The sequence below is a fragment of the Fusarium subglutinans genome (assembly GCF_013396075.1).
Source record: "Fusarium subglutinans strain NRRL 66333 chromosome Unknown NRRL66333_c0000086, whole genome shotgun sequence".
Lineage (NCBI taxonomy): Eukaryota > Fungi > Ascomycota > Sordariomycetes > Hypocreales > Nectriaceae > Fusarium > Fusarium subglutinans.
The window spans coordinates 1-12,504 of record NW_023502149.1 but is presented as its reverse complement, the minus strand read 5'-3'; the positions used below and the strand labels follow the sequence as shown (position 1 = coordinate 12,504).

At 49.2% G+C, this 12,504-nt stretch overlaps 4 protein-coding genes across 4 annotated transcripts; 2 read left to right on the top strand and 2 right to left on the bottom strand.

The window, feature by feature from the left end:
• Positions 1–46: 46 nt before the first annotated feature.
• FSUBG_7058 (positive regulator of purine utilization) lies at positions 47–1,606 on the bottom strand (the record flags this gene model as incomplete). The annotated part of the gene is made up of 3 exons (XM_036685322.1): positions 47–1,290; positions 1,373–1,524; positions 1,599–1,606. The coding sequence occupies 3 exons, from the start codon at positions 1,604–1,606 to the stop codon at positions 47–49; spliced, it is 1,404 nt and encodes a 467-aa protein (XP_036537410.1).
• Positions 1,607–1,979: 373 nt separating this feature from the next.
• On the top strand, positions 1,980–3,716 carry FSUBG_7057 (general substrate transporter; the record flags this gene model as incomplete). Its single annotated transcript, XM_036685321.1, has 2 exons — positions 1,980–2,116; positions 2,168–3,716. The coding sequence occupies 2 exons, from the start codon at positions 1,980–1,982 to the stop codon at positions 3,714–3,716; spliced, it is 1,686 nt and encodes a 561-aa protein (XP_036537409.1).
• A 759-nt stretch (positions 3,717–4,475) lies between these two features.
• Positions 4,476–7,219, bottom strand: FSUBG_7056 (sterol glucosyltransferase; the record flags this gene model as incomplete). Its single annotated transcript, XM_036685320.1, has 10 exons — positions 4,476–4,661; positions 4,710–5,073; positions 5,124–5,489; positions 5,542–5,650; positions 5,704–5,964; positions 6,021–6,181; positions 6,233–6,591; positions 6,645–6,796; positions 6,845–7,015; positions 7,075–7,219. The coding sequence occupies 10 exons, from the start codon at positions 7,217–7,219 to the stop codon at positions 4,476–4,478; spliced, it is 2,274 nt and encodes a 757-aa protein (XP_036537408.1).
• Positions 7,220–8,336: 1,117 nt separating this feature from the next.
• FSUBG_7055 (alpha-L-rhamnosidase C) lies at positions 8,337–10,640 on the top strand (the record flags this gene model as incomplete). The annotated part of the gene is made up of 3 exons (XM_036685319.1): positions 8,337–8,462; positions 8,516–10,156; positions 10,227–10,640. The coding sequence occupies 3 exons, from the start codon at positions 8,337–8,339 to the stop codon at positions 10,638–10,640; spliced, it is 2,181 nt and encodes a 726-aa protein (XP_036537407.1).
• Between the last annotated feature and the right edge of the window lie 1,864 nt (positions 10,641–12,504).

Sequence of the window (12,504 nt, the reverse complement as noted above, 5' to 3'; positions counted from 1 at the left end):
TGGAGTATCTTTGTGCTGTTAGGAAGCGAGCCGCTACCCAGACGGACTAGGCAAATGGCCAGCCCAGCTTATCGACTGTTTGGTCAGCGACCTTTGTGACGATCTGGGCTAAGGCTTGTACGCTGGTGAGGCATCGCTTTAAGCATTGGCGGCGGATCTCGAGATGGGATTCGGACTGGAAGTTGAAGTGACGTGGTATAGCGAGAAAGCCGTTTAAGTAGATATCCAAAGCGTAATAGTACCCATATAGCATAAAGGTTGCTGGGCGGATAGCGCCTGGGACACGGTCCTCGACAATATTATGGTTATGCCAGAATAGCCGAGAAGGCAGTGTCTCCATCCACGAACTGAGTTCAGCTGCGATATTATGAAACTCGCTCAGCCAAGTCGACTCCAGCTCTTGATTGTTATACAGCGCGCTGTTTTCCATTCCAACCCTGTGAAGTCTTCGAGAAAGGTCGAATAGCTCCAGTTGGTAGCTGAACACAGACGCTGGAGTAAGCGATGCGTCGTCTACCCCTGATAGGTTCTCCCTCCAGACTTGCTGTCGCGCAGGTAGAAAGTGGTGAACATGATCGTCGCCCAAGGTCGAATGATGATTGGTGGTGATGCAGATCGTACAGTTGAGAGCATAAATGGCCCAGAACAACCGCTGCCGGAAGATACCATCACTCTTGCTCAGCGACTCACTGCCCTCAGCCTCTATCGACGTCCGAAAGACAAGCCCATCTGTGTTCTTAAGCTGCACCGCAAGCTTCGTCGTCACCGCCAAAGGACCCCAGACCTGAGGTCCATGCGTCATGCCCGAAAGGTCCAAAACAAGCACCGTAAGAACCTCCAGCGAACTGTAAGAAGGCTCGTCCAACACATCAACAAATATGCTGCGCTTAGAGTATTTCCAAAACGAATCGCTCGACGCCTGATCAAGACGCGAGTCAAACGAGTATGGCAGCGTGACCCCAAAGAGAGCATAGTACAGCAGCGCAGGTTCATCCATAGAGCCCATGTCGGCGCAGACGCGCTGGACATCTAGGAAGGGAAACCATGGGTGGATGTGGCGGAAGTAAAGAGAGGCGAGGGAAACGACGAGGTCGGTTGGTGGTCTGCGCTCTGTGACTCTGCGGGTGCGCTCAAAGGTAGGTGATGCTTCACCGACGGGCATCGAACGGATTGCTTGGTCATTGGGTGATTTGGTCTCGACTTCGATGGTGTCTTGTGGAGGTGCTTGATCAGTTGCTGTGCTCGTTCGCGGCGTGCTGCGAATGGCGCGTAGTTCGGACTCTAGCTTCTCTGGAACCAACAGTCAGCCGACAGTCACCTTACCTTACCTCACAGAACCATATGATGGGGGAGAGAATAAGTCGAGACTTACCGATCTTGTCTTCCAGCATCTGGCGATGTCCAGCTGGAAACCCCGACTTCCGCCTCCCCCCGTACTCACACTCAGCCTTTGCCTTCTCACAGCGCTGACACGTCGGTAATCGGCGGTCGCACTTTGCCTTGCGCTGCTTGCACCGCTCACATCTGCACGATCAGTTATCAACCTTCTCCACACTGTCTATTTCCGGGGAATCTCGTGAAAAAAAGGGTAAACATACGAGGCCATGGCTGTTCTTCGGTCTATGTTTCGCCGTCAAGGTTGCATTTTACGTGCAGAAACTTCGGGGCATGTTGGCCCTTAGATGCCGGCCCAGTATTCGGATTCGTCTTCCCACGTGATGGTCCAGAATCTCCCCCCCTTGAGCTTTTCTGCTAGCGTACCCCAGATTTTCCCCAATGGACGACCCCGTGGGAATGGGCTGAGGGGGGAGGGGAGGCTGGTTCTCGGTCGAAGTGATCCCGAGTACAGGGCGTGGCGAGTGAGAAGGATGTATATAGCCATGGACTGAGCCAGCATCAAACTCCTACTCTCATCGCAGTTGTTCAATCTTGACCTTGTCTACCTTTTACTGTCTATCTTGCTACGTCTTGTATGCGCAATGGCTTCATCTGGAGTAACTAACACTATGGCTCTTCCCCCATCGCCTGTTGATACCAAGCGTTGGTTAAAGTCGCCCAATTTACGCACCCTCAACTTTCTCATGATGATCCCGCTTCTGTCGATCTTTTCCCAAGGGTCAGTCGACTACCCCGTATCCATTCAACTTAAAGCTAATATGATATCTAGTTTCGATGGAAGTATGATGAACGGTCTGCAGTCAGTCTCCCACTGGCAGACTTACTTTGGCACCCCAACAGGCGCTATGCTCGGCTTCTTCAACGCTGCATATCCTCTCGGCGGTATCATGGGCACGTTTCTCATCTCCCCCGCGGCCGATACCTTTGGGAGAAGATGGGGTCTGGCCACTGGCGCTGCGCTTTGCTGTATTGGTGCAGCTATTCAGGGTGCAGCTATGAATATCGCCATGTTCATCATTTCACGAGTCATCATCGGCGCAGGCAGCGTCGTCGTCGCTGGAGTTGGCGCTCCTTACATCACTGAGATTGCCCACCCTGCTCAGCGAACGGCTACAGCTCTGTTCCTCACCTTTTACTCCGTCCGTTCTATCATCGCCGGCTGGTGCACTTTTGGTACTTTCCGCATTAAGAGCACTGCATCTTGGCGTATTCCTTCAGCGCTGCAGGGTCTTCCCTCTGTCGTCCAGCTTCTCTTTGTCTGGTTCGTCCCAGAGTCGCCCCTTTGGCTCGTCAGCAAGGGCCGCAACGATGAGGCGCTTCAGATGCTTGCCAAGTACCACGGCGAGGGTGACTCCTCTGACCCTGTTGTTCAGTTCGAGTATAACGAGATCCTTGAGACGCTGAGTGCCGAGGCATCTGAGCATAACAACATCGTTGTCTTCCTCAAGGACTTGGGAAGCACTCCTGGTAACCGCAGACGTATGTTTATCATGGTCTGGGCAGCTATCTGCTCGCAGATGTCCGGTAACGCCTTTGTCTCGTACTACCTCTCGCCCATTCTGCACTCCGTCGGACTCAACTCGGATTTTCAGCAGACTCTCATCAACGCTACCAACCAGATGCTGTCTTGGTTCAGTGCCATTTACTTCGCCACGTTGCCAGCCAAGGTCGGTCGTCGAAAGCTTTTCCTCTGGTCGCTGACTGCCATCTGGGTCATCGACATTTGCATCGCCGCAGGAAGTGCTGTATTCGCCAAGGACAACACCAACAAAGCTGCGGCGTATACAGTCGTTGCTTTCCTCTACCTTTTCTCTCCCGCCTATAACCTCGGTTTTAACGGTAACCTTGGCCTTTACATCCCCGAGATTCTTCCTTATCGCATGCGAACCAAGGGACTGTCATTCTTCTACTTCGTCCAGTTCTGCTTCATGATGCTTTCGACCTTTGTCGTGCCTATTGGTCTCGGGGATATTACCTGGAAGTTCTACATCATCTTTGTGGTTTGGGTCATGGTTGAGTTTGTTGGAGTCTATCTCGTCTTCCCGGAGACAAAGGGTCCTTCATTGGAGGAGATTGCCTGGATCTTTGATGGCCCCCAAGTGGAGTTGATGTGCATTCTGCTCGAGTCGAAGGCAAGAACCCAACCATTGTTGAGCATACAGATGGTAAGAAATCTGTCTAGCATGGTTTCTGCTGGAACTGGGTATTTCTTCTGGGTCAGAGGTATAATGAAGTCATACAGCCACGTCGCAAATGTCGACGAGGGACTTCGTGGTAATGCTGACTGGATAATGATGTGGAGTGATAAGGTAGCATAGGCAGAGAAGAAACTGAAATTGATTCTCTTGTTCTTATGCTCGAATCTCGCATTTTGAAGAAATGACTGATGCTTGTAACGCCAATGTTGAATGAAGTATGAAAAAACAAGGCTGAAAGTGTGTCGCCCTCTTTTGGCACTGGCGTCAGATCTAAATACTTGCGGATCTCACTAACCAACGTTAGTGGATCGACAAGACCCACCATGTCGTTCACCTTAAACGATAAACGAGAAATCTCGTTCAAGAGCCCCTAGGGCTCGAGTGGGTAATTACTCACCCTATATCGAAAGCAAATACAAACGGGATATTATCTTCTCACCACGTGGAAAGCTATTAATATAGATATATATGTAAATATAAAGAACTTATCTTAAAGAGGCTCGAGCTCTCTATCTTAATATCCACTGTCTCCTACCAACCTCAACTTTCAATAACATTTATCTAACAATTTTAAATGATATAACAGTAAATATGAAGATAACAAGTTTTGAACTCATAAGACGGACGATTTTAAAATTCTAACGCTTATCCATTGAAGCCGATAAAACATAAGCTTAGTCTATTTACCCTGTTAATTCTTGAAATCGTCTCACAACTTGGCCAGCATCAAATGGCATTAACGCCTGTTCTCCGTCTGACAAAGATTCAACCCGCCCGGCTGCGACCGCCTCCCTCGCCTTATTTGTCTTCATAAACTGAACGCTCTTATACACTCCCTGGGCCGGGTACGCAAGCAATCCAAACATTGCTAAAATTAAGTTAGCCGACATGCTGCAAAGAGCCTAGAGTACGCATCCTAAGCTTACCACTGCCTGGTTTTGCAACCATGTTGAGAGACCCCTTCCCAACGCCTTTGAAAAAGCCCAAAGCGCCCTCTTCTTTGGCCCCCTTCATTGGTTTCGTTACGATATCGGTTAAGCCTTCGTAAAAGCCAACTCCAAAGTTCTAATCCATGTTAGTATCCCATCTCAACTCAAAGCTAGTGGCAAATACCTTTGCTGCGACTGTGCTGCCGCTCTTCCAGTCTGTCACAGGCCCATGATCCTGTACCTTCTCTCCGTACAACCGCGGGGTATTGCGAAGTCCTTCAGCTAACGCCAATGGGACATCAACTAGCGATCCCTTCACTACAGCAGTCGTCATACCCTGAAGAGCCTTTCCACTTGCAACTGCTGTCGCTGTACCTGCTGAGCGACGAGTGCCGTCTGGTCGGACACGCTTTACGTCTTTGAAGGGGTCGATGAATGCACCGCCTAGGGCAGAAGTAAAATCTGGCATGGTGCCTAGAACCGATGAAGCTCCAGCCGTCAAAGGATCCCAGCGTTCGTTCTCAACGAGGTACTCCTTCGGTCGGAGTCTAGATCCGTAAGTCAGTGCAAATAGGAATATGGCTTGACAATAACTCACGGCGCAAAGTCTGCCAAATTGGACTTCTTGGAGTCTAAAAGTACTTTCAAGGCTGTGTTCGATACAATGACATGGCCTTTGCTACCCTTCTTCGACTTTCCCACGTATTCCCATTTGGCAGCGTTGTGGGGAGTGAGATCACAGGTGAGGTTGGCTATGGGGAGATGCCGATGGAAAGAGTTGACTGCTGTAGTAACACCGCTCTCCTGTTTCATCTGCGTTGCAATCCTGTTGGCAGCGGCCTGGGCATCCGGACTGAGGCAGAATTTGATCGCCGAACTGAGTTTGTCCACGGAGATGCTCTTGTAGGCGATGGGTGGTGGACCTGCTCCGTTGGATGCAACTACACTTCCCCAAAAGGGCTGGCTGCGAATATGTTACGACAGCTACCTGGAGAGGTGCGTGGGAAGAAACTTACTCGCCGAAGAATGGTACAATAGTGGTCGGTCTGCCATTGACGAGACCACAAGCCGTGGTACCTGCGCCACCGTGATGGACAACAGCAGCAACGCGCTTGAACAACCATTCTGCCAGAATGTCAGATAATGGACTGATGATTTGGGAACACCTAACTACATACCGTGAGGGCAATCACCCAGGTAGAAGACAGATTCAGTGCTGGGGTCAGTTCCACCGAGCTTGCTCCAGCCTCGCAATATAATTACTCTGGCTCCTGCAGCCCGGCAAGACTCCTTGATGATGTTCGTCAGGGCGGTAGGGTCATCGATGACGATACTTCCGAAGCCGACATAAACTAGCGGTGGCCCGCTTGCTAGGAAGTTTGCGAGATCTTGGGGAGGTGTATAAGAGGGTTCGTCTCGCATGAAGAATCCGCAAATATCTAGTGAATTTAATTAATCCTCAGTACACATCAACTACGTCTTGGTCGATCCTTACCAATGCTGTCTCCCCAATCTTTTGGCTTGGGAACCAGAGCCGGTGACCAGCAATAGGTGTAGGGCACCTTCATGAGGCCAACGATATCGGGACCAACAGCGGCTGCTAACGGGTCCAGTTGTAAGTCTTTAACTCTCCAAGAGTTGATGACATCTCCAAGTCTGTGGCGGTTAGCATGAGCACGATTAAAGAAACATGGTTATAGGACCAACCCTTGCCAAGTCATTAGATCAACAACACCGTAACTGAGATAGTTGGAAGCCCTGGGATCCATATTCTTGGACTGAATATTCGCTAAAGGATGAGGGAACGATCTCGTCGCCGTCCAAGGCATCGTGAACATCATATGAAGTGGAATACCCAATGCCTGGGCGCAGTGGACGTGAGCGAAACTAGGCGGGTTTGCAATGATAGCATCGGCGACGAAGGGACGATTTGATACAAGGTCCGGCTTGACACAAGAGCTCCAAAAGCCTCTTAGCATATCGTGGATCATGACGCGCTTTCGACAGATATCGCCTCCTCGAAGACTTTCCATGCAAGGAATCAATCCAGGATTCTTGACCATGTACTATAGCCACGTAATGAGCACCTGGAGGTTGTGGGATGGGTCGATAATCTTACGGCCATGAGATCCTCAGGGTCTCCCCCGACGGGGTAAAACTCCAGGCCCGATGAACGGACAAAGTCTGTGAAGGTATCATGAGTGGCTAATCGTACGCGGTGGCCGTATCGTTGGAGAGCGACGCCGAGGGCAATGAAAGGCTGTACATCGCCTAATCTGATTAGTTCTGGAAGGGAACGAGATAGTCGTTAGACTTTACCTCGACTACCGACAACTTGGATGACGACATTGAGAGCTGGACATGGCCCAGAGGGAGCAGCGGCGGGGATGCTGCTGGTTGGTTCAACGTCTTGGGCTTTGTCGGGAGGAAGAAGGCGATTGACTTCATCGGGCTGCAGCGACGAGAACTCAATATCGACCCCTCCATGGCCTTGGCGCAGTCAGCATCACGATAGCTTCAAAAAGGTCCTAAGGGTGAGTGGATCGTACCGTTGACGCGCGACGTGCTGGCTAAGACTGATCCTGAGGAATGCAGCTCGTACGGAGGCGGCGCGTCCCAAGAAACGTCCAAGACACTGTCAGCATCTTGCGCTTCCTTGCCCTTGGACGGAGATTGAGATCTTGATTTCGACATGGTATGATTAGATTCAGTATAGAGACTCGGTAGATGGAGATGCAAAGTACGGGTAGGTAATATATGACGAGCGGGGAGGGAGCTAGCTACGGGCTTCAGCACAGGGACAAGGGGCTAGTTTAGCGCAGACTAATTTGGAGGGAGCAGTGTCTGAAGACGGCGGTCAAAGCTAAAACACCGAGATCAGTCACGACGCGCAACGCAACGCATGGCAGCTTGGCAGGCACCTCGCTCTTGGGTGAGCGACGTTGGTAACGAATCATGAAGAGGCGGAGCATGAAAAGACCGAGAAAATCCTATCTTGCCTGTCCTTGTAAGAAACTGTGGCTTAGAAGCTGGAGACATTGGAGTTAGTGTTGTCTGATCTGAGCTAGAGCCCTATGTAAGCTCCCAGCCACAAAGCTAAAGACCGATTGAGTACAAGGTTCATTGACAGTGCCGAAAGCAATCATCATGTGAAATAAGGGTCCAACTTACGAATATTCTCGGCAGTGCAAATTACCAGAATTTCCCATTCGCATACTGGACATTCACATCCAATAGTCACCAACGAGAAAGTCAGTAACGAGATCTGAAGAATAAAAACTGACTCAAGATGTCAAATCTCTTCGAACCCCACTTTGTTTAGGTTTCGACTAAGGGAGTGAACCTCGTTCCTCGTTCAACAATTCAGCAACGAACCTCGCTCTTTGCCAAAACCTCGTTCACGAGACACGCCTCTTGGCCCTCCACCAGAAGAGTCAGAGCTTAAATGAAAGGGCTCGATTTACTCCGTACAGTGGCTCATTACATCATGCAAAAAACATAGAGATGGAAGATGTAATACCGATCTACGGATGTGAGTGTAGTTATAAGTAGTGATAGTTTCTCAGGTAAATAGATCTAATACAACGCCACTTATTAAACAGTTCTTTACTTTTCATCTCAACTACAATCTCTCTTTTTACTATTTTCTTTATACTACTTACATCCTGATGCTTCTCCAGGCTTCAGCTTCGCTGCTGCTTGTAGCCGGCTCAGCTGTCGCTGGACCGGTTGCCAGGGCGGACAATAATGCGGTTGTCTACGGTTCCAAAGAACTGTGTCTCTTTCATCTGATGGAAAGAAACATCATATCATGATCCTCGATTATGGCGAGAATTTCGAGGGCCATCCTACTTTTGAGGTTGTCTCTGCCTATGGCGATACCTCAGCCTTTGAGCTCACCTATGCAGAGTCCAAGTATGCTTTTAGCAACTACCAGGTATGTAAACGCGGCGCTTAGGTATTTTACCAACAATCTAACACTCGCCTCAGAGCGATGGAACTCTTCCTCTGGCTGCTACCATGGACACCTACCGTGTGAATCGATACAATATCACGAAGCGCGAGACCTTTAGCAACCGTCTTGTCCAAGGAGCTTTCCGCTACCAGAAACTAAACCTCTCTTCACATGGAGAATTGCGTCTTAGAAAGATTGGCGTGAAACCAACTGTTCACACCACGCCTCTCACCAAGCTTCCCGGAGGTTTCGAATGCTCCGATGAGGACTTGGACCGCATCTGGCTCACCGGCGCCAGAACCGCTCAGCTTACTGAGATTCCCAAGGACACTATCCCCGACTTCTGGCAGGTGTCTAAAGAAGGATCTCTTGTTGAGAGCTCGGCGCCTCAAGCTCTGGGTAGTGCTGCGGCCGCTCAGTTGACCACCTACCGGCTCGATTTTCAGGTCAAGCCTGTCACTGGCGAGTTCAGCTTCTCTGTTCTGTCGGACACTCTCAACGAAGCCATTATTGTTACCTGCGATGTAAAGACTGGTAAGGTCACAGCAACAGGTGCTTCAAAGGCTGGCTCTATCCCTTCTTCTGCTGATGTCAAGGTCGGCGAGTGGATGTCTGTGCATGCCAAGGTGAACATGACTGAGATCTCTATCCTCGTCAATAACAAGACTGTTCTCAACTTCAGCCAGACTGACAAGTTCTTCGGTTCCTTTGTTCTCGTTGCTCCTTTTGGTCACTCCGCTTACTTCCGCAACCTCAAAGCTGCGACTCTCGACGGTATTGAGATCTACTCTAACAACTTAACAGACCCTAGTCTCCTGAAGGACTTCTTCATGGGAACGAACCCCGCCGATACTATCGTTGATGGCTCCAAACGCGACCGCATTGCCTATACTGGTGATCTCGACGTTGCGCTTGGCTCGACCTACGCCAGCACCTACGGCAAGACTTTCGTCGAGGGCTCTCTCGACCTTCTGGGCTCTTATCCGACAACACCCGGATTCTTCATCCCAACGGCTAAGATCCAGCAGGAGCCTCTCAAGGAACTTCTCGACGTCAACATAACGGGTCTCATTGGCTACTCTTTCAACTTCCTCAACGCGCTCGCTAAGAACTACGAGGTTCTGGGCGACAAGGAATTTGCGAAAGAGTGGGCGCCTCGCACTACGGCAATGTTGGACTGGGCGCACTCCCAGTTGAAGAATGGTCTTTTTACTCTAGACAACCCTGCGTTCACTGGAGACTGGAACTACTACGATCCTCCCCAGACCGGAGCGAGCTCCAAGTTCAACGCGCTCTATACCTACAGCTTGCAGCAGACTTGGGATCTCCTTAAAGCCGCTGGCGTCAACACCACTGTTTACCAGACTCGTCTCAACAACCTGCGTAAGGCCATTCACTCTAACCACTGGAACAATACCCTCCAGGCTTACGTTCTGTCCAACAAGATCACCACTGGTTTCGCTCAGGACGCCAACGCCCTCGCTATCCTCGCTGGCATTCCCCAGAGCCACAACATCTCAGCCACTTCTCTGCTCTCTACTATGAACAAGGAACTTCAGCTCAAGGCTGGACCTCTGGCTTTCAGCAACGCTACCGCCAAGTCTGGTTTCGCTCAGAAGATCAGCCCTTACGCTTCTGCCTATCACCTCCGCGCAGCCTTCGAGTCCGACGACGATGTTATTAAAGAGTCTTTGGGCACCCATGGCCAATCCTGCACATGCCAACTACACCAACTGCTTCTGGGAGACTGTTGACCCCGATGGTACACCTGGTCTAGGAATAATTACCTCTCTCTGCCACGGCTGGGCTTCTGGACCTACTGCTGAGCTGAGTCGACATGCCCTCGGTGTCCAAGCTGTTGAACCTGGGTACAAGAAGTGGGATGTGAAGCCTTTAACTCTGGGTTTGGAGTGGGCCAAGGGTCGTGTTCCCACTGAGCATGGAAACGTTGAGGTTGATTGGAAGTTCAAGTCTGGTCTTCTGCAGATGACTGTTAGTGGACCCAAGAATGGTAACACAGAAGGTACTGTCTATCTTCCTAGACCTCTGCCTACTTCTCTTGCGAAGAGTGTAATAAAGGTGAATGGCAAGATTGTCAATGGTAGCAAGTTCACTGTACCTTGTGGACAGAAGATCACTATCGAGCAGACCCAAGCTTAATACGTTATCGACGGAATACATGCATTGAATGCCTGTCAATTCTCTCCAGCTTTGTCTGTAAGCTAAACTAGATATCCTCCTTCCATATCTCCGCACTGTTAGTTATACGAGACAAAAAGCTAGTCGCTTAATTCGATGAGATACTCAGCATTTCGGCCGCCTCCTAACCCAGTCCCTGTGCTGTATTGAGCGTTGGGATGTACATGTTACCAGAAGTGTGATGAAAAAAGTATAACCAGGAGGTCTGAAGTCTCAGGCTTCCAGGCATTAGGGTACGGATTTTCCAACGATCAACGCTCTACAGGAAGCAAGTCACTCACGCCTCCATTTCCAAGCGATAAGTGATATCTCATCCAAGTCAGGATTGTATGCCATTTTGCGGTCAGGCCGCGAAGCGACTACAGAAACATATGCATCAACAATAGAACCCTCCTGGTCTTTAGTATTGAAAGACGAAAGGTGACTCAGTAACATGTTGCCTTGTAATGCAAAGTGAAAGCAAAAACATCTATCCTTCGTCCGTTTCCTCTGGAGAAAATCACAGATTATAGACTGTTCTCTGGTAAGAGGTGGCCACTTGCGACGTCTTAAGACCCTTATTTGCCTTACGCGAAGCAAAATATCCACAGACGTGATGAGCCCATTGGGTCAAGGCCCGAATTCATATAGAGCCCTAAAATTGAACTTTGTGACCCCATATGGGTCCCAACTCGTGCATCTCAATGACCCATGGCCGTGAACCGTTCGTCGGTACGACGGCGCAAGATCGCTTGGAATCAGAGCTTCACCCGCTCTAAAGGTCCTGAGAAAAAATAGTCCTTAAGTTCCACATGTCTTCATACAGGAATCCATCATGGTGGTGTAAGATGCAGCAGAACCCTTCAATCGTAGGAAGGATTCAGTGAATCTCCATTACACCCAGTAAGGTGCCTTGTCAAGCTCCTTTGGAGAATCGGTTGCCGATGCTCGCGCCACCTAAACGCCTTCTTCAATTCAGCAATCATATCCGTCGCCGTCACTAATTCAGGGAGGTTTGACTCCCACCTTGACAGTACCTCTGCAAAGCGCAAAGAAAGGATCGAGCACGTCTCTGGCTTTCCCCTTAACCTGTAACCGTAGCAATCGAATACGAGCGAGAAGTCCAAGAAGTGGGATACTTACCGGATCGGCGTGATGATCATAGAACCGTGTTATAGAATAATGCAATATATGACGGATAAGAAAAGCGTAGTCTTTTTGAAAATACGGCCAGGCTGCAGGAGAAGCTCGAGTGAGAGAGAGGAGGTCATGAGGAGTACGTGACTGCATGATGTAGGTATTTATCTCCAGCGGGAGACTGCTGAAGCTGTCGAGTACCTGAGCAGTGGTCTCTTGTTGAGGTGGCATCTTGAATGGTATGGAAGAAAGCCGGCAAGGTCGAGAAGCAGCTTTCGTGGTGTTGTCGCAGCCTTATACGAAATACCGTTTATGACTATTTTCAGCACAAAAGGATGGTTTGACTCATATTCGGGTTGATGACGAGATAAAATAACATTGAATAGTGTTAATAGAGTTCCAACATTTAGGTATAGCAACTGTCATTGGGCAATATGCTATAGGCGTAACTTACATTTACATACACAATATAATTAATTTATATTAAAAAGTTAAATATTTCTGTAGCCAATACGCAAGGTATAGCCAGTAGGGTCTTATATAATAAGAATAATATAATATAATGCTTATTTCTTAGTATATTATAATATATAGCGTTATATACTATGCTAAAGAATATAATAACCTTAATATTAAGTCTTTAGGTTATATAGCTGCTGCCTTAAACCTTACTTAATTTATATAGAAAGTTGCCTTAATATTAGAAAAT